Raw genomic sequence first — 20,853 nt, forward strand, 5'->3', positions numbered from 1 at the left:
TCGTAACCTCGAAATATCGTAATCGTTTGCTCGTCGTAAGACGAGGACACACGTTCAAGATACACGTTGGGCCGCTTTCACCGGAAAGAGATTTCTTTTGACATTCGCTCAAGCTTTTGTTTTGACAGCACAACCCGGAACTAAGTCTCGTTGGCTTCCGTTAGCTTGACCTGCAGTATAAATACTGCGGGGAGCCGAACTTCCGACTTGGGACTCGAGTCACAGGTGACATTCACACTCGCAATTCGATCCCGGAGCCGTCAGTCGCCATGTCCAAACCTTTGACAGACCAGGAAAAGAGAAAACAGATTTCGGTTCGGGGTCTGGCCGGCGTGGAGAACGTCGCCGACCTCAAGCTCAATTTCAACCGACATCTGCATTTCACGCTGGCGAAGGACCGCAATGTAGCCACCAAGCGGGACTACTACTTCGCGCTGGCCAACACCGTCCGCGACCACCTGGTGGGCCGCTGGATCCGGACGCAGCAGCACTACTACGAGACGGACCCGAAGGTAAAGCGGCCCCGGGGGCTCGGGTGTCGCAGTCCGGCACGTCCACTCGGAGGAGAGGGAGAGGGAGGAGTGATGGAGGGTGGGTGGGGGGTTGTTGGGTAGTGAGAGAGCGAGAACGTTCCTCGGATCCTTATATAGAACTGTTTTCACATGGGGTCAATAAATCGTGATGACCCCGCAGAGAGGGGGAAAGAAGGCAACGGGTTACGTAACAGATCGTTGGCGCACGGCCTCCGCGTCGCCTAGTTTCCGTCTGCTCACCCTTGACCCGAGCAAAGCGCCGGAGGAAATGGAGCAATTCGCGCACAATAAGCGAGGTGGAGTCCAAAATCTGCAAGTATCATACATTCAAGCCTCTTGGCCATTTCCTCTCCTCATGCAGCGGGTCTACTACCTCTCCCTGGAGTTCTACATGGGGCGGACCCTGCAGAATGCCATGGTCAACCTGGCGTTGGAGAACGCTTGCGACGAGGCCACGTACCAGGTGAGGCCCGCGACGGGGGGGGGGGGGGTACGGGGGTGGGGGGTGGGGGGTGCGCCGGCTGACTAACCACGTTCTCACTTGTCCCCGCCGTGCCGTTTTGCAGCTGGGCCTCGACATGGAGGAGCTGCAGGACATCGAGGAAGACGCGGGCCTGGGCAACGGCGGTCTGGGTCGCCTGGCCGGTGAGCTCCCGCCCGGGTCCTCTACCCGCCCGTGTTCGGAGAACTTCTTGTTGAACCTCCGCCGTTTGTCCTCAGCTTGTTTCCTGGACTCCATGGCCTCGCTGGGCCTGGCCGCTTACGGATACGGCATCCGCTACGAGTTTGGCATATTCAATCAGAAAATCGTCGACGGCCGGCAGGTATGAAGACGTTTTCCACAGGTTCCTCAGAATATTGGGGAATAAGTAAATACAGTCGTAATTACGAATACGCACGACGTCATAAATGTAAATCTCGTCATCGTGCCCATTTGAAAGAAATCAACAAAATTGTGTTTTGGACAGGTGGAGGAAGCCGACGACTGGCTCCGTTACGGGAATCCGTGGGAGAAGGCCCGGCCCGAGTACATGCGCCCGGTCCACTTCTACGGACGGGTGGAACACGCGGCCGACGGAGTGAAATGGGTCGACACGCAGGCGAGTGCCGCAAGCCAGCCTCGAGCGCCAACGATAATTCCGCGTCAGCTGACCGATCGGAACGCGCGTGCTTTATTATTTTATGTATTTATTTTTTCATCAAGGTGGTGCTGGCCCTTCCTTATGACACTCCAGTACCCGGCTACCGAAACAACATCGTCAACACCATGAGGCTGTGGTCCGCCAAGGCGCCGTGTGACTTCAACCTCCAAGACTGTGAGTACCACGCTGTCGCTCAGCCATCACGTGGGTTGAAATCAGTGAATCGAGTGAAGTTTTGTCATCGCCGTGCTTCCCCCCCCCCCACCCAGTTAACGTCGGTGGCTACATCGAAGCGGTGCTCGATAGGAACCTGGCGGAGAACATCTCCAGGGTTCTTTACCCTAACGACAACGTGAGTCCATTTCTCTGTAAAATTCAATCTGAAAATGAAATGTTGGTACCGTTTCATCTCTGTTCCTCTCAATGTGCCAACTCTTTTGGCCCGTTTAGTTCTTTGAGGGGAAGGAGCTGCGTCTGAAGCAGGAGTACTTCGTTGTGGCCGCCACACTCCAGGACATCGTCCGTCGATTCAAAGCGTCCAAGTTCGGCTCCACCGAGTTTGTGCGCTCGGATCTGTCCGCGCTGCCCGGCAAGGTCCGTACAGTCAAAGCGGACCCGAGTCGTATACGACGACTGTTCGGCAACTGCCGCGGTCTTTTTCAAAAATTTTTTTTGAATGATCGTCGGACAGGTAGCCATCCAGCTGAACGACACCCATCCCGCTTTAGCCATCCCCGAGCTGATGAGGATCCTTGTGGACATTGAAAAGCTCCCGTGGGAGAAGGTTTGTAAAGCCGGGCTGTTTGATTGTACTTCATCTTGTGAGCCAGCAAGCTTATATGTGATGTTTCCCCCCAGGCCTGGGACATCGTGGTGCGTACTTGTGCCTACACCAACCACACCGTGCTACCCGAGGCCCTGGAGCGCTGGCCCGTGGATCTCTTCCAAAACCTGCTGCCTCGTCACCTGGAGATCATCTACGAGATCAACAGGAGGCATCTGGAGGTAATCGTCTGATGTTCTGGCCGCCTTTCTCCCGCATCGTCCCGCCGCTTTTAAGTCGCGATCGCGGTGGGACTTTCCAGCACGTCGGAAAGCTGTACCCTGACGACGGCGACCGCGTACGCCGCATGTCCCTCATCGAGGAGGGCGACGTCAAGAAGATCAACATGGCTCACCTGTGCATCGTGGGCTCGCACGCCGTCAACGGCGTGGCTCGCATCCACTCCGAAATCATCAAAGACACGGTGTAAGCCAGACGCTCCGCCCTCTCCGGCTCGCGTGCACGATCGCTCACCGCTGCCGTGACTCTCTTCTAGTTTCAAAGACTTTTACGACACGGATCCTCACAAGTTTCAGAACAAAACCAACGGCATCACACCGAGGCGCTGGCTTCTCATGTGCAACCCGGGACTGGCTGACGTCATCGCCGAGGTTTGTTGTGCCTCAAAGGAACAGACACAAATACACTGCAAAAACCTGGTTCAAATGAGGAACACGCTACTTAATTTAAGACAAATCATCTTCCAATCGAACAGGAAAATTTTACTGGGCGAGCTTAGCTTACTCATTATCATAACCAGTCATGAAATATCAAGTTATGATACCAAAACAAATGTGCTCTTCTGCGCTATAACGAGACCACTGTAATTTCCCGTGTATAATGCGCACCCATGTATAATACGCACCCCCAAAGTTGACCTCAAAATTCTGGAAAACCCTTCTACCTATGTATAATGCATTTTTACAATGCATGATTTTGCATCCACCCATATGATCAAAACGAAGTACTATCTGTATTTTGTTCGTTTTTTTTTTCTCCAAAGAATTATTCTGAAGTTTGGCACTTTATTTGAACATGTAATCCTTTTTTTAATTTACTTGCTCTTATTTGAAAATTCACAGCCCTACTTTTATTTAATAAATTAGAAAACACACAGTTGTGCTCATATGTTTGATTACCCAGGCAGAATTTGTAAGATGGGTACAATTCTTTCAAGAAAACACGAAGGACCAGGGGAAACACATTTCATTTTATTTTAGTGGGATTCAAATTAAACGGTCAAGCATTTCAGAAAAGCATTATCATTAAATAAAACAAAAGAAATGAATGATGGTTGCTGTTCAGTCATATTTAACAAAACAAAACAATATTTCACAAATTCTGCCAATTCTGTCATACGTTTCCCTGTCATATTGGAATGAAAGTGTAGGCAAACACTTTTTTTTATAACCACTAGGTGGCGGTGGCATTTTGGAATGAACGTGTACAGCTTTTTCATAACCACAAGATGGCGGCATACATTTATAAAATGTGAATTTCGCCCCCCCCCTTTAACCCTATACCCATGTATAATGTGCACTATTGACGTTTGACAATTCTTTTTGAGGCGGGGGGGGGATGTGCATTATACACGAGAAATTACGGTATATAAAAATAAAAAAATACAACTTTTTTTTTTCTTTCGGTAGTTTGAAAATACACCTCCCAAACTTTGTAAGACACACCTTTTCAACACATTGTAACCATATTTGAATAAAATGGTAAAATAAGAAAAAAAAGGATGTTGGAGGTTTTAGAAGCGGAGGCGACCAGAAACGAGAAGAAGGTGCGTGCCTCGGAATTTCATATGCAGGAAAACCCCCGGCATTTCGGGATCTTTTCAGCAGCTTCTCATCTGCAGAGAATTGGCGACGACTACATCCGCAACTTGGACCAGCTGAAGGGGCTCCTGGAGTTCGTGGACGACGACGCCTTCATCCGAGACGTTGCCAAAGTCAAACAGGTAAGATCGCAAACGGCGCAACGCTTATTGACGTCCTTCTTTGTATTGAACCTCTGGACCGCAGGAGAACAAGATGAAGTTCGCCGCCCATCTGGAGGAGCACTACGGCGTGAAGATCAACCCCGGCTCCATGTTCGACGTGCAGGTGAAGAGGATCCACGAGTACAAGAGGCAGCTGCTCAACTGCCTGCACATCATCACGCTCTACAACCGTGGGTGCTTCCTTCAACGAGAACCGAAAGGGGCGAAAAAACAACAACATGAAGCCCTCTGTTTGTTTTTAAAATGTAGGCATCAGGAAGGAGCCCAACAAGGCGTGGACCCCGAGGACCGTCATGATCGGAGGAAAGGTGACTCGCGGCGCTTTCAAACACGACGCATGTGAAGATATTAATCACCACAGGTGGCAAAAGCGCTTCAACTTTGTACTTGAGTAGACACACAGATACTCGTGTGTCAAGGGAAAAAAAAAACCACCCTAATTTTGTGTTTTCTTTTTTTTTTTAAATCTGAGATGGGGATTTTTTTTGACAGCAGAAGCAATTCAAACATTCATAATTAAACAATTGTGAATTCCAGCCAGTGCTGATCACAGTATTTCCCCAAAACTGTCCAGGCGGCCCCGGGTTACCACACAGCCAAGCTGATCATCCAGCTAATCACATCCATCGGCAACGTCGTCAATAACGACCCGGTGGTGGGCGATCGTCTGAAGGTCATCTTCCTGGAGAACTATCGAGTCACTCTGGCAGAGAAAGGTCATTTTGTTTTTCCTCCCCCCGGCCTTTGCGCCGAAGCGTTGACGTTGTGATCCTTCTCGTATCCGCAGTCATCCCTGCGTCGGATCTGTCCGAGCAGATCTCCACCGCCGGCACAGAGGCGTCGGGCACGGGCAACATGAAGTTCATGCTGAACGGCGCCCTAACCATCGGCACCATGGACGGCGCCAACGTGGAGATGGCGGAGGAGGCCGGAGAGGAGAACCTCTTCATCTTCGGCATGAGGGTGAAGGACGTGGAGGCTCTGGACAAAACGGGGTGAGGGGTTACTGACTGACTTCCTTCATTTAAGTTTGACATTAATATCACAATGCGACTTTATCCTTATCACAAATTATTTTCTTGAAAAAATTATGACTTGGAAAAAGAGGACTTTGTCAGAAGATAAAGATTTTTTTTTTTAAAAATTCAGACAAAATCCATCTTTATTCTTGTGAAGACTCCATTTTTTTTCTCAAGAAATATGACACAATAGTATAATATGCTGACTTCGGATTATGAGTGGCCTCATCACAGAAACTTGACATTTGTGCTGTGATGATAGTCATCCCCTGACTTAAACCCAATTGAGAACCTATCGAGTGTCCTAAATTGGAAGCAAGAATAATGGTGTTCGGTAGTACAGTATTCCATCTAATGGCAACTCTGGCTGGCAATTCGCTCAAATGAGTTACAAGCTATCCGTGGACTTGACTTAAATTGGTCTCAAAGAAGGGCCTCCTACGTGAACGTCACTCGATCTTTTGCCAGGTACGACGCGTTGGCGTACTACAATCGCATCCCCGAGTTGAAACAGGCCGTATCTCAGATCGCGGCAGGCCTGTTCAGCCCAAACCAGGTGGACCTCTTCAAGGATCTCGTCAACATGTTGATGCATCACGACAGGTCCGGGCCAAACCCCCCGCTTTCCCCCCCCCCCCAGATTTTCGATATATGGCAGATCATCTCACCCGAGGTGTATTTTTTTATTTTTTTATTTTATTTTTTGTGTGTACCGCAGGTTCAAGGTGTTCGCTGACTATGAGGATTACATCAATTGCCAGGAGAGAGTGAGCGCCCTCTACAAGGTCAGTTGCGAAACCCGCCTGTCGGGCCACCCGTTCCGATTCCAATTGGTAAATAAATTATCACTACATTCATGATAAATATAACAAAGACAATTATTTTTTTCATCCTATTAAAAAAAACATTTGCATTAAGAATTAGTGTTAATTATGCAGCAACAAAGACAAAATACATTTGTTTCAGTAAAATGTTTACATTTATCTAATTACATAATGTTAATTTGATTATTGTAAATAGAAATAAATTATTTTTTAAATTTTTTTTTTTTACAGATGCATTTAAGATTTTTGAAAATAAATAATTGGTTAATTAATCAAAAAAAGAATTATACAATCTCAAATATAGCGCGAATTCATGATTAAACTTTTGCAGATTCTGCGTACATTATGATTATTTTTTTAATCTCGACGATAAATGACCTGGCTCGATCTTTGTGGTTTAAAAAGCTAAAGTGAGCACCAAACTTTGTAGCCAACATAAGATAAAGATAGACAATGTCGTCTATTTTCTATAGCGCTTGTCCACATTACTGCTGCAGGTGAGTGGGACTAATTTAACATCCTTACGCGAATGTGCGTTTCCAGTGAACAGCAAAGCCTTTATTTACATATTCATGAATGAATTATTGTAAATTGACCCGCATGTGTGTATGACCAGAACCCTAAAGAGTGGACAAAGATGGTGATCCGCAACATCGCCGCGTCGGGCAAATTCTCCAGCGACCGCACCATCTCCCAGTACGCCAGGGAGATCTGGGGCATGGAGCCCAGTTTGGAGAAGATCGCCGCGCCCGACGACCCCCGCTAAAGTGCACATAGAGCCCCGCCCCCCAGCCTACCATGTAACCTCTCACTGTTGCAGCTCCTTCAATATCTTCATCCTACATTGAAAGAGAAGTTAATCAGTATTCATTTTAACTAACTCCTACTTAAATGTCAACTGGGACCACGCACACGCTCACCCAGCCCGAAAGCCTTTAAAAAAAACACTCCAAAACGCCGGAACCTTCTCCACTGTGATGGCAAGTCTTCCATGGAGGCATGCTTCCATTCGTTGTCTCGTTCTCCTGCACGTTGCTGTCCGTCCTACTCTGCTCCGTTAGATAACCACAAAAAGAAATGCCGAAGTGACTCCATTCCAGATGTGTAACTTTTTCTTTGTACTCACGTGTATGTAAACAAACTGTGGAAAACAATTGAGCTCCATGCACTGTAACGGCTCGCACTTCCACTTAGGTGACCGAAGCGTCCATTTTCAATGTATGTCCGTGTTTGTCTTTGTCAATAAATGGCAAAAGTAGTCCACAGCTATGTGTGTGTGTTCTGTTTTGATAATTGGGCCGGTATACAGTGGGGGAAAATCATGATTTTGATCCCTTGCTGAATTTAGAAATGAACTATGAGTAGGCAGCACGTCATTTTATCACTGGCCAGCTGTGTGTGTGGCACGTGGGCACCGGCCAATCTGCGAGCATAAACAACCATTAAAATTACACAGTAAATGAGCAAGCTCGCAAATCGTTCCTTTCCATCAAATTGGGGAGTCGCCATTTGCCCCTCCCGCTCCCTCTGTGATTGACACTTGTCGATCAGTCCGAGACCCCTCCCACCCCCCGTTGCCCATCATACTGGAGCGAGTGCCCCCTCCCAGCCTCCTTCCATTTCAGGTCTCACCTGTTGTGTCGCCTCCTCACACACGGATATGGACTGCGCTGCTTACGGTAAGTTTTTCTTTTTTTGGTCGTAATTTGTTGGGTCTTTTTCCTGGATGCAAAAGTGGGCAAATAATTGTGATCAGGTCTCCTGTTCTATAATTTAAGAGGTGCATTTAATGTGTGTTTGTACGGTGGTTATAGGTTTCTAGATGTTGTTATTTGTTTTTGATTCAATGTATTTGTGTAACAGAAATGGACCCCCTGGAGGTCCCCCCGCTCACCCCGACCAGCAAAGAGGTTCTCTGCGAGGCTCTGCGAGCCAGTTTCTCCGGTTTCACCCAGGAGAGGCTCAGGCATTGCTTCCCGCGAGGTGAAACATTTAATCATCACCGTGCGGACTCGCTGTGGAGATTCACTGAGATTTGTGGGACCCCCTTTTCCCGTAACCCCGCGCCCCAGATCCCACTTTGTGGTCCGAGTGGGAGGTGAACCACTGGCTGGACTGGTGCCGGGCCGAGTTCGGGTTGCACTCGTTGGGTTCAGACCTGAGGGGCCTGCTGGGTCAAGAGCTGTGCCGACTGGACCGCGTGGCTTTTCTGGGCCTCGTGTACGACCGCACCGCCGGAGAGATCCTGTGGGAACACCTGGAGATCATGAGACGGGGTAAAAAATGTGAAATCTAGAATAAGTTGCACCCGGACATTCTATCCATCGCTGCTAAATGTCGTATGCACAGAAAATGATGGTGACTGCGATGGTGCACTACCATTGTGCACCGTGTCATCTCCCTGCCAGCCATCAAGTAGTCGAGGTACGCTCCCGAGCTTCTTTTCTATCGCTTTATAGTTCTCAATATCGCTGATGCCAGACTGAAATGCTGCTGAACTAACTGAATTGTTGAGATATCGAAATGAATTGGTCCAATGTCTTCATAAATATGGGAATATTCGCATGGAAAATATGGAATTAAGTGAAAATTGGGATTTATTTTTTTTTCTCCCCCCCCCCAAGTTTACAAATACTGTAGTAGCCTGAATGAACTGCACATTTTGGTGTTGGAATGTTTGGAATCGGTTGAGAAATTTGCAAAGATGGGTATTTGGAAATGGAAAATATGGCATTCTGAGGAATAGGGGAATTTCAGAATGTGTAAAATCGTTCCCTCGGTGTACCGAATGAGCTGAAGATTTTGAAGTTGGAATGTCGAGAAATGTGGAAGGATCGTAATATGTGAGCATCCGTAAAATAGCCACTGCTATGGGTACACAGAAAATGTTAAGACCTCAACCCTATTGAGAATCTGTGGAGCATGCATACGAAGAAGCTCTATGAGCGTTATTGGCAGCATAGCTCCAAACTCAAGAACAAAATAACTGCAACACGGCGTCGTCGCGTCGTGCTTCCAGAGACCGACTCCCAAGCTGAGCTATCTGGCGGTGGCTCTCTGATGTGGGTGGGGGGCGTCCACCACTTGGAGGGCATCGTGGACGAGGGCCGTCGCGGGGACGGCTTCACTTCAGCGCAACCCTACAAAAGCTTCAAGGAGTACGTGGGCAGCAAGGCAGATGCGGGCTCGGCTGTAATCCCGGCAGCCGTCCTCGCCGGTTACACTGGTGAGTCATAGCGCGTTTGTGTGTGCGCACGCGAGGATGACAACGGATTTTTAGTTTGCTTTGTGTCAACAGGAACTGGTCCCATCCAGCTGTGGCAGTTTTTACTGGAGCTGCTGACCGACCCTAGCTGCCGGTCGTGCATCAGCTGGACCGGAGACGGCTGGGAGTTCAAGCTGACCGACCCAGATGAGGTAGAATTGGGGATGAACGACCAGGGTTTACCCTTAAACCGTGACAACATTTCAAACGGTTAGCGTTACCGTTGAGAACCTTGAATCGCTGCTAATGTCGTATTTAGTGTTTGTGTAATTAGTGACAGAGTGTTGCCAACTCTGGCGACAAAACCTTTTCTGGTTTTACTGGAGACTTTTGAGGGCTGTGACAGAACCGGAGCTGTTCACTTCAGGTTTCACGCCCGTGTCCAGGTGGCGCTGCTGTGGGGTCGCCGGAAGCACAAGCCCAAGATGAACTACGAGAAGCTGAGCCGCGGTCTGCGCTACTACTACGACAAGAACATCATCCGCAAGACGGTGGGGAAGCGCTACGTTTACCGCTTTGTCTGCAATCTGCAAGGGCTACTGGGATACGAGCCCGGCGAGCTGCACGCCATGTTGGACATCGGGGCCGCCAACTAAGAAGTGAGGGGGGGAAAAAAAAAATGACAGCACAAAGAAGTGCGTCGGTGCCGATATTTAACTGGGCACAGCATGACAATCACTGTGAATATGGGGGGCACGATACCGAGGGGAATCCATCCGACGAAATCCTTCTGGTGTAAAATTAAGGGGATGAAGTGTTCTGCAGAGCTCAGCTGCTAGCTGGACTAATTGAACATATATTCACACTTTCTTCCATTAACTGCTCCAAAGCCTTCAAGTGTGTGAAACAGACGGGTCAAGCCGTCGAATGGAGCATCTGTGGTTCGAGTATATGTGTGTTTGCGCAGCCTCTCATGTAATCCAGCAGCGGGTATTCTCCTCCTGTGGATTTCCTAATGATCTTTTCCAAAATGGTGCTTTTTGTGGCATTTAAAACTCATTCACTGCCAGCCTTCCCAGTTAACATGGATATTTGACATCTAAAGCCGTTAATGGCAGTGAATGTGTTTTAATGCAACCAAGCGCACCATTCGCCGTGTGATTATTATTATTTTTTTTGGAGGTGATATGTTTTTGCGTTAAAGGGCCTCCTTCAGACAGCTCGACTTCAAGTCAGGGGTGTCAAACTTATGAACACCTTTGGCCACATCGCATGCAAGGTTGTAACGGTGAAGCCACATCATTGTCTCATCTCCAGCGGTGTGAGGGTACGCCAAAAATCACGGTTTGGTACGTATCTTGGTTTTAGGTTCATAGGTAAGTGCACGTTGGGTACAGTAAGGGCACAAAACGCAAAAGACACGGCTTTTTTTTCTTCCCGTAAACGGGAATAAATTTAATGACATTTAAATTACATCAACGGTTAAATCTTTTCTTTTTAGGAAACAGCAAGATCAGTAGTTTGTCCTCTTTTGGGAACGTGAAACATCAACAGTTTGTCTTGGATTCAGCAAAGTGCAACAACAGTAGTTGGTTCTCTCTTTAGGAAAGAGCAACAGCAACAGTTTCTATTCGTTTTAGTGTGTCATTGTGTGGTAGAAATTATTATGCTACAAAAACACTAATAGTAACATTTGTTATTCGTTTGGCTCTATGTGAGGAACCTGGGAGAGGATGTTTCAATGCTTTTTGAAGCTGTGTTTTGTTGCACTGTTTGTTTACAGACTAGGTGTTTGGCTCGAGCACCTCCCTTTTTTTTCATGCTGGTAAACTAGCTTTGAGCAGAAGTCAAGAAGAAAAAGCACACGGCCAGATCTGGCCCGCAGGACCGCGGGTTTGACACCCGTGCTTTAAGTGACATTATACGTATAGAATGCCAGATTTCTAGCATGAAATCAGAAGCTGATTAAATTTTACAAGTCAGTGAACAAGGTGTTACACAGCCAGTGAGTGTGTGTGGATTACTTCCGCCACTTTCCCTAATGGAAGGGGGGGGGGGTCCTTTGTCCTCATAACCAAGTGTGAAGTGTGTGTCTATATATAAAAAAACAAAACAAAAAAAAAACAGTCCAATATTTGGCATCGGTGTCAACAGAAGCTGACCAATCCTGTGCACGAACGCCCCCGGGGTGAAAAGAAATCACGTAAAACGAAGATAACAGTGTCTCACTGTTCACTGAACGGTGCCCTCACGGTTCAGGTGTCCACCGAAAAGCCCGTAAATAAATCGCTCTTGCGTACATTGCATTGTCTATTGATTTGAGAATGAATGTTTACTGACGGGGATTTGTCATACAAAATGCAAATGAAATGGATTTCTTCAGGGAAAACGGCCACCCTCGCGCATTCATATGCTGACGTGCTCAGTCGCACACTTGCTGGTGCTCAACTCTCTCTCACATGCACGCACGGTTTATTGACATTGTCACATCATATTTACAATTCAAAAATGTTTTGCTTTACTCAAGTTTACACACATTGGGTAAAGGAAATACATATTTGCAAGAAAAAGTATGTAAACCCTTCATTAATATTTCCTGTAGTTGGAGAGTGGACTTGCACTCCGGTCGAGGTCAGGATTCTGACAATTGTTTGTCAGACAATCTTATGTTCTTCTGCAAAATGTCTTCATAAACTTGGGAATGTGTTTTTGCATCGAGGCCCTTTGGTAGAAAAGCATTCCCAAAGTATGTTGTGCTTCCCCCCCCCCCCCTCATCCACACAGCATTTGTATGCCTTAGAAAAAATATTCAAAACTTTAGTTTCATCTGTCCACACAATTCTTTTTTTTAAACAGTGGCTTCCTATTTGTCCTCAAATGACATCAATTCTTATTTAATGTTTTACCACATAGATTTGTCAGCTTCTTCTGCCAGAAAAGTGTCTTTTTGCCAACACTCTAGGATTCTTTTTCACCTCAGTGAGCATTCTGCGTCGTGCTCCAGCGGCCTTCTTTTTCAGGCCGGCCGCTTCTCGGGAGAGTAGCAACAGTGGTGAACTTTCTCCATTAACAGACAATCCGGTTTACCGTGTGATGACCATCAAAGCTTTTAGAGATACTTTTGTGACCCTTTCCACAAGTGTATTGGAGTTGGGAGTTTAAAGGGGACATAGTTGTACGTCACTGTTTTGCTATGCACTCAAATGGGGCCATATTCTTGGCTACATAATATGCACAAGAGACAGCGGTAATGTCATCAGTGCCTCCTCAGATCGCCATCTTGTCCCCTTTCAAAACACAGCCTGCTACTGTGTACGCTATCAAATAAAAGACAAACTATACATGTTGTTGTTTCAAAACTGCAACACAGGCAGCTGTCAGTTTTATTGCCAGCAGCATTTTCAAATGCATTTATACAATCTTCATGGGATGGGAACTGTAACGACACTTGCTTGCTTCTTGTTATGTTTTACCACACAATACGATGGCGGCAATGTCATTTAGACTTTTGTTTCTCCCACTGTTCCGGTGTGAGAGTCTTCTGTTCCAAGGCGTGGATGTCTTTCAGCTCCTCCGCTAAGCAGGTGTTCACCATCCTGACAATGACATAAATCGTGACTCACACCGTGTCATGCATGGTGAGCATTTTTCACCATTTTGACAGGTGACGCAGCCAGCTACTTTGGGCGATTGTTGGCAGCCAATCGCAGTTCAATGGACAATTTTGAGTGAAGTTTATCACGGATTGTAAAATTGCATGATGTGATTTTTCGTGTCCACTGTGTAGGCCTACCTGTGTCTCTGTAAGAGGGGCTTGCCCTCAAACTGGGACGACACCACGAGCACTTTAAAGCTCGTCGCACATCTGCTGGGCGACATATCCTCCACGTCCTGCAGAACACAGTCACAGACACGCACATGTGGATGATGCATCATACTGGTTTAGGCTGCAAGTTTTCCAAAGTCAATGATCATTGCAAACAGAAACGTACGACGTGCTCCGCCGCAAGCTCCGCTCTGAGTTTAGCCCGGATGTGATCGGTTGTTATGGCCATGTCTGCAACAACAGCAGCAACAAATTATGTTTTTGTTTTGAGCAATATTGCCATTTTTAATGAGTAAGATAATCGAAGACGTGCCTCTAAATTAAGACACTGACCGAAAGTAGCGTTTCATTCATCGAAATTTAACGCTAATACTAATAAATGCTCATATTTGATTGAAAACCAAGACACAGCATTAATAATGAACATCAACTATATTTCGCGTGAAAAACAAACACAAAGTACATACTTAAACGTTGTGGATTTGCTTCCTGATAATTTCTGTTTCGTTATGTGTGGTCCTGTGAACAATCCAATCACAGGGTAAAGGGTCACAACCACGGCCAATCAGATCCTCTGGAAAATCTGGAGCTCGGGTCTCACATAGAAATGAAGACTAGCGACACCAGCACGCAGTAGCTGCCGGCCAAGCTACATGCCCAGTGGCGGCCATGTTTGATAGGTCGACTTTCCATTTAAGGCAATGAATCGACATTGAAATTACCTCGTAACTTGTTCATTTATCAACCGATTTTTACGAGGTTTACTTTTCTGTCGGCACAAAAGCGTGTCATATAAATACAGATATTTTTTAAAGACCCAACATATTTTGACACGTGAAAGGTTATTCCCTTTTCAGTTGTAATTTGTGATTGCACATCGTTGTGTGCAACTGTATGCAACACAATGTGCCGGTATCTTTTGTCTTTTGTTTTCTTCCCCTCACCGTCCACATGGAATGCGCTTACAACTTTGCCACTTCTTGGTTCGCCTCGCCGTAGGCATGCAGCTCAAACGGGGCATGTCTCAGCTACCTTGTCACATCTGTGGGGGGGTGGGGGTGGGGATATAGTTTTGAAATAGCAAATCGTTGAATGCCCAATTTAAAAGGGTTTATTCCGATAGTCGACAAAATGTACTTTTATTTTAGATAGATATAATACAATACATAAAAACTTAATATCAAATTAAATATAGATTTTTTTGTTTTGTTCGTACCACAGCAAGCTCTTACTTAATTAAGAACCGGCAATCTCATAGACTACTAACAAGGACTGTTGAACGCCTGCGTTGAACGTTTCATATTAGCGATATCAACTATATTTTCGATGACTAAATACACACATATATGTCGTAATATTTTTGTAATTAAAAAATAAATGTATATATTACATATTGAAATGTTTTTATTAAATTCCTGATAATTTCACTTTCGAAACACGGTCCTGTAAAATATCCAATCACAGAGCTGCTATCACAACCACGGCCAATCAGATCCTCTGTCAAATCTTGAGTCAGACGGCGTCTAAAGTAGCAAATGGTTGAATGCCTGATTTAAAGTCTTCCTTGCGATGCAAGCAAAAAAAAAATAATTTTAACTCGAGAGACGTGAAAATATGTCAGACACATCATATAACCCAAATATTGTAATGTTTTCTTTTTAAGTTCATTTTTAAGGCATGTTTTACTTAATTCAGTACAGGCAATCTTATGGACTTCACAAATACAGCTTGTCAATAGGACGATTCGTTTTGAATTAAATGATTTAACAGCAGGTTTCTTAGTGACATTGAGTCAATCTAGCTGTCGTTCGTATTTTTTATTTTTTTTAAAGGCCTGTTCAATGGTACAAGAGGTCGAAAACTTCTTTGGCGTGTACATGCTATACTGCCTGAACCCCAAGTTTAAAGGGCGAATATACATCGGCTTCACCGTGAATCCTGAACGCAGGATTAGACAACACAATGCCGGGCGGCACAAAGGAGGTGCGAAGAGGACCAGCGGGAGAGGACCATGGTACTGTACTCCGCTGTCATTTGTTTTCCTCGGGAATGTAATGATCCGGGTTCTGTACGTTAACACAATGTTTGTGTTCTAGGGAGATGGTCCTCATCATACATGGCTTTCCTTCTGACATTGCTGCCTTGACAGTAAGTCAAGAAAGAAAAAAAAAAAAAAAAAAAAATGGAAGGAAACAAAATTAGATGTAATAAATTTTGTTCTAGTATTAAAAAAAATCGACTACTTTTGTATTTTTGTAAAAATCTTTTAATAATAAATAGCTCATTCTCAAAGTAACCATTTATTTCATACAACATATATATAGAAATTGTTTTCTTATGTTTATATTTTATGTAAAATTGCTCATTTTAATATTAAAAGAACACATGCTCATTGAAAAGCAATTATCAAATTTAATGTTAATCTATAATTTATTTATTTTGCCCATTTTGTTTTGCATTTTATTAAAATATTTGATAAAATAATCATTTGTGACAATTTTATTCATATTTAGAAAAACATTAAATAATAATAATAATGACATATTCGAAACCAAAAATGTTCATTTTAATAATGTGTTTGTATTTCATGTGGAGAAAAAAAAAGTTACTAGTTAACAAATGATTGGTTTAGCCACAGATGGCTTCATCACACATACGATGAAGTGGATTTCTGCCTAACTGTCACGGTGTCTGTTATCAGTTTGAGTGGGCGTGGCAGAACCCCCACTCGTCCCGGCGTCTCGCCCACGTCACCCGCCGCGCCAGGAAGGAGTCCAGCCTGCAGTTCCACTGGCGCGTCGTCTCCAACATGCTGCGCGTGGCCCCGTGGAGCAGGCTCCCGCTGACGGCCCGCTGGCTCAAGCCGGAGTACGGGGTGGCCTTTGAGCCCGGTCTGGGGCCCCCGCTTCACGTCTCCGTCGCCTTCGGAGGCGTCAGAGCCAAGAAGCTGCGGCCGGTAGACAAGTGCGACGACTGGGAGGAGACTTCTAGGTGTTTTCTCTGCAAGGGCCTGGTCAAGGTAAGTTGTTCAACCTCATCCAGACTCCGGCCTCTCGTTCTGCTCGGGTTAGGGTGATAAATGCAGCTGACGCCCAGGCAATCCCCAGCAGCGTTGGGAAGATGAAACGCAGTTGGTTACAACTACAAGTTACCCTGTTGAAAATGTCATCGTAGTGTAACTAGTTCAGTTACTCTATCAAACTAACTCCTGTAATTACATTTGATTACGTTTTGATGACTTGTTGTGATTCTCTAGCGCACCGCAGCAAAAATACGTACTCGAGAAGAATGCGCATCCCCAAATTGGCTGTACTTGTGTATAATATGCACTATTGACTTTTGAAGATTGATTTGATTTTTTTTGGGGGTGAAAAAAATGCACACGAGAAATTCCGTTTTTGGTCCGGTCCTCAGACTTCGGAACAGCTCCGCTGCGTCCACGCATCGTGCGGAATGCGCAGCCACGTGATCTGCCTCGCCGAGCGGTTCCTGCGGCCCGAGTCGTCGCACCTCCTGCCCGTGGAGGGCCGGTGTCCGGTCTGCTTTCGCTCCGTGCTGTGGGGGAGCCTCATCCGCCGGAAGCAAGGCTGCGCGAGCGACTTGGAGGAACCGACATCGTCTGCATCCCGCGTGAGTGACCCCAGCTTCCTGTTCCTCGCGTCGCAACACTGTAGAGCATAATTGTTTCAAAAGAAAAAAAAATATATATATTAGTGAAACCAAAACAAACGAAGGTTCATATCTTGAAAAACTCACACAGTGATCATCAGTAAATTAAACGTAACATCTACATTCAACGTGATGGCGCCAAAGTAATACTTTGATTTGGCCTGCGCCCCAAAAATGGGCCAATTATTCAGCAAATACTCAAAAATAATTCCCCCCGCCAAAAAAAACAAAACAAATCTGGCAAAGTTCTCTTAGTCAACTTTTTGTCTTCCACAGAATTACTGGCCAAAGGAACCGCAGACATGAAAGAAATGGTCTCCCCGCTCGCCATTTGCACCACGTTGCATCGTACCTCTCTCTGATTATGAATCATCTTTTCCAACCATGTTTATATGTTGTCAGTGCTGTTTACAACCCAATAAAGTCTGCTTTATTTCATACCAGTGTAGTGCAGCTTCAAAGCCACAATATGTCCTCATTCTTCATCACGTTGCAACGCCTCCAACTTCCCGTTGGGGGCGCTCCCTTCCACTGCCTGCTGGGAAATGTAACATTTACCAGAGCCGAAAGTACCAAATACTCACACCAGAGGGCAGCAGAGTGAGGCCAAAAGAACCCGGTGACATTGTTGGAAGCAATTGCATTATATAAACTGTATTGATAGCATTTATAACCAAATTCCATTCAAAATAAACTCAATTTTGGGTCATTCAAGAATTGGAGAACCCAATGTTTTTGAAAAATATACGATTTATTTGGTCATTATTAATGCTTTCAATAAACATATAATTTGATTTATCCAGCTCAACAACGGTTACACATTTTTTTTAATGAGCTTCATATTTTGCTGTGTTTGGCACCTGACAAAAAATAATATATATTATTGAAAAAAAATCCTCTACAATGAAATAGGGACATTTTATTTGAATACTAATTTAATTTTAGTATGAGTTGCAGTAAGTGTTGCAAATCAAGGCTAATGTTAGAATGTTTACAAATTGCAGTGCATGCTATCTGTGTTAGCTTCCATGCTAACTGGCAACGAACCCGGCTCCAAAATAAATCAAGAAACACTATGATATGATATGATCTTTTTTTTGGGGGGGGGGTGTTAACCTAACTTTGAGCTGTTTTAGGCAGTGCTCAATTTGCTATTTGGTTTGGAATGACCCTCGTGCAGATTGAATATGATGTAAGGATTTAAAGTTTTTGTTCCACCCGAGCAAGCCTTGTTTTATTTATTTATTTATTTTATTATTATTTTTTTTTTGCGACCTTGCATTCCAGACTGTGCTGCGTCGAATGTGGCCGTGGGCGGGCCGGGGAATTCAAGCCGGGACACGCCGAGGCGACACGTCACGCTCGGCCTCACCTTTTGCTCACAACCAGGAAGCTCGCGCGTCCATTCGGGCTGATCATAAGTCAGTTTGTTAGCTGAGCGGGGGTGCACTCAAATGCGGAAATAGTGGACGTTTGAATCGTGCGTAAAGGAGGCGTGCCTCGCCAAATTACGCACAGGAAAACCCTCCAGGTTTAACTAACTTAGTGACTAACTCACTAACTAACTCACTTGGCGTGGTCAAGTCCTCCTGTTGCATGTTTCAGGTGAGTCTGCGCTCAGGTGTTTTCCGTGCGCCTCCATGTGGTCTACCGGGAAGACTTTGCTCGGCTTGAGGTGCGCAACAGGACGCGGTTGCTAGGCACGCCCCTGCGGGCCTTGCTTCTATGTTTCCTTGCGCTACTAGTCTTGGTAATAATTCACGTCCCCCGTTGTGAGCATGCAGCGGTGGTAAAAAGTACTCGCACTAAGTACTTAAGAAATAGAAGTACAGATACTGTGCTTGAGTACAAGATGAAACAAGATTTTGAATGTCAGTTATATACTGAAAAAGAAAACACATATCTGCGCACCAAAGTTGCGGAGATGAAAATGTCATGTTTTTGTTCAAATCTTGTTCTTACCACTTATTATCTCAGGATATCCTAATGTGGTGAACTAGTCAGGAAAAAGTGCTAAACAGAAAAACACCCCCCCCCCCAACTTGCGCCTTATACGTCCCTAAAATTTGGAGCAATCAAAATCTAAACTGGTTGAAAAAAGTAACACGGATATCTGTTTTCAAATGGACCGAGTAAAAGTAAAAAAAAAAAAAAAAAGGTCAGAAAAATAAGTAGAGAGAGCTTAAAAATCCAGTAACAAAATATCTGTACTTAAGTATCTGTACTTACACCCGATGCCACAAGATGCTGCACAAATCGCTGTAAATAGGAAAGCATCTGGAGCCATGTTTAACCTGGGTTGGTAGTGGAAATCACAGAGGGTCTTCACCGCCTGTGCATGTTCAAAATCATCTGGAAGCCATTTATTTTTAAGTGTAATGTCAGATATTTTTGAAATTATATTGAACTGGTTTGAGATCAAGGTTTATATTTACGGTTTGGAGCTTTTAATCGAGGCGATTCCAAACATTTGTAGGGTATGCTTTGTTTTTTTCCCCTCTGTTGGCAGCAGGGCTGTGTCCTTTCTTCCTCTCTTCAAAAAGATTCGACTAGCTTCTCGGCTTCAGCCTGTGCACAATGTGCATGTGTGGCGTTGCACTCCAAATGTGCTCGCAGGAAAGCAGAAGTAGCGTTTCTGGTGTCGTCTGTGTGCAAATCAAAAGAGAAGAAGTGGGCACGGCAAGTAGTGAATGTGATATCTTCCTGCAACTTGTGTGCAATTGCAAAAGAAAACGCTGTTTACTTTGGAACTGATGCCGTGAAAGCTTCGCGAAAGCACAAGGCCTCGTCGTCGTTGTCTTCTTCGTAAATTTGAACTGCGGCGAATCGGAACGGGAGACCTGAAAGCCTCCGTGTGATGAGGATGGCGGGACGTGTTGCCCCAGAGCCGTTTCCTGCGGTTTCATCGAGCCGTGTCGCAAATGCGTCTCATCACGCTCGCAGCAGCGAGCGGTCTTTTTGCCTGACCAAATGCGGCTCCGACCGTGACTCTACCGTATTGTTTTGTCTTCAGTGCAAAGACTGTCTGAAGTCCGGCCAGATGTTGCACTAGAACACCATGTTGGAAGCTCCGGAGCCAAGCCAGGAGATCGAGCGCTGGCTCTTTACCCTCCACCTCTCCCAGTACGCGACCTGTTTCCAGCTGGGCGGCTACCGATCTCCGGAGGACTGCGCGGACCTCACAGATGAACGCCTCCGAGAGCTCAACGTGCTCCCGACTGGGCACCGCAGGCGCATCCTTCGTGGTTTAGAGGCGCTGGGTGTCATGAAGCAAAGCCAGGGAGAGGAAGCCCAGAAACCGCCGCTGTACCTGAGAAATGTCTTCCTGGAGGATAAAAAAAGAGGGGGTTCCTGTCAGCATTATCGTCTAAAAGAACGGCAGTGGTCGGAATTACAAGGGAGTCAGACGCTGCCTCCGGGAGCTGGCCTCGGAGGGCAGACGGAAGAAGGTGGCCCCCCGCAACCGGCCCGGCGCAACCCCGAGAACGTCCGAGTGTCCGTGTTGGAAGATCTCGGCCCCCTTGCCTCCTCCTCCTCCTCCTCCAGCAGCACAGAGTCACTGCCGACTCCTGAAATACCCCCAGGCTGGGAGATTTCCCCAGAAAACGCCAATTTTGTACCGTCTCCGCGTGACGCCCCGAGCGAGGAGCAAGAGTCTTCCCAGTGCAACATGGTGGACAACGCCATCTACGTCGCACAGCCCACTTCCGCCGTCCCCAAAGGCCCGCGGCTGACTCGCTCTTACCGGCTGAGGCACCGACCTGTACCCGACATCCCACAACAAGACAGGTAACGTTTCCACAACGT

At 46.0% G+C, this 20,853-nt stretch overlaps 5 protein-coding genes across 5 annotated transcripts in view; 4 read left to right on the forward strand and 1 right to left on the reverse strand.

Moving 5' to 3' along the window:
* Positions 1-165: 165 nt before the first annotated feature.
* On the forward strand, positions 166-7,611 carry LOC133397938 (glycogen phosphorylase, muscle form-like). The gene is made up of 20 exons (XM_061669395.1): positions 166-512; positions 895-996; positions 1,100-1,178; positions 1,254-1,357; positions 1,502-1,633; positions 1,738-1,849; positions 1,945-2,027; positions 2,126-2,269; positions 2,367-2,459; positions 2,534-2,680; positions 2,761-2,924; positions 2,995-3,109; positions 4,360-4,461; positions 4,526-4,673; positions 4,753-4,811; positions 5,078-5,219; positions 5,291-5,498; positions 5,991-6,125; positions 6,241-6,307; positions 6,963-7,611. Exons 1-20 carry the CDS (start codon positions 270-272, stop codon positions 7,110-7,112), a joined length of 2,529 nt encoding a protein of 842 aa, XP_061525379.1. The 5' UTR covers positions 166-269; the 3' UTR covers positions 7,113-7,611.
* A 395-nt stretch (positions 7,612-8,006) lies between these two features.
* LOC133398094 (protein C-ets-1-like) lies at positions 8,007-10,207 on the forward strand. Its single transcript, XM_061669704.1, has 6 exons — positions 8,007-8,025; positions 8,210-8,329; positions 8,419-8,622; positions 9,366-9,572; positions 9,645-9,763; positions 9,998-10,207. The coding sequence occupies exons 1-6, from the start codon at positions 8,007-8,009 to the stop codon at positions 10,205-10,207; spliced, it is 879 nt and encodes a 292-aa protein (XP_061525688.1).
* A 2,697-nt stretch (positions 10,208-12,904) lies between these two features.
* Positions 12,905-13,930, reverse strand: zgc:112271 (uncharacterized protein LOC553698 homolog). Its single transcript, XM_061669431.1, has 4 exons — positions 13,845-13,930; positions 13,544-13,608; positions 13,345-13,442; positions 12,905-13,147 (listed from the first exon to the last, which is right to left on the reverse strand). Exons 2-4 carry the CDS (start codon positions 13,604-13,606, stop codon positions 13,048-13,050), a joined length of 261 nt encoding a protein of 86 aa, XP_061525415.1. The 5' UTR covers positions 13,607-13,608; positions 13,845-13,930; the 3' UTR covers positions 12,905-13,047.
* Positions 13,931-14,991: 1,061 nt separating this feature from the next.
* slx1b (SLX1 homolog B, structure-specific endonuclease subunit) lies at positions 14,992-17,684 on the forward strand. The gene is made up of 5 exons (XM_061669331.1): positions 14,992-15,391; positions 15,474-15,525; positions 16,079-16,396; positions 16,792-17,007; positions 17,323-17,684. Exons 1-5 carry the CDS (start codon positions 15,219-15,221, stop codon positions 17,350-17,352), a joined length of 789 nt encoding a protein of 262 aa, XP_061525315.1. The 5' UTR covers positions 14,992-15,218; the 3' UTR covers positions 17,353-17,684.
* Positions 17,685-18,443: 759 nt separating this feature from the next.
* The window catches only part of arap2 (ArfGAP with RhoGAP domain, ankyrin repeat and PH domain 2), a 59,131-nt gene continuing 56,721 nt past the window's right edge, over positions 18,444-20,853 (forward strand). Inside the window, exons 1-2 of the mRNA XM_061669434.1 lie at positions 18,444-18,651; positions 20,060-20,835. Coding sequence (XP_061525418.1) covers positions 20,105-20,835 — 731 coding nt within the window. The 5' untranslated portion in view covers positions 18,444-18,651; positions 20,060-20,104. The remainder of the gene's footprint in view (positions 18,652-20,059; positions 20,836-20,853) is intronic.

Source organism: Phycodurus eques, chromosome 23 (genome assembly GCF_024500275.1).
Source record: "Phycodurus eques isolate BA_2022a chromosome 23, UOR_Pequ_1.1, whole genome shotgun sequence".
Lineage (NCBI taxonomy): Eukaryota > Metazoa > Chordata > Actinopteri > Syngnathiformes > Syngnathidae > Phycodurus > Phycodurus eques.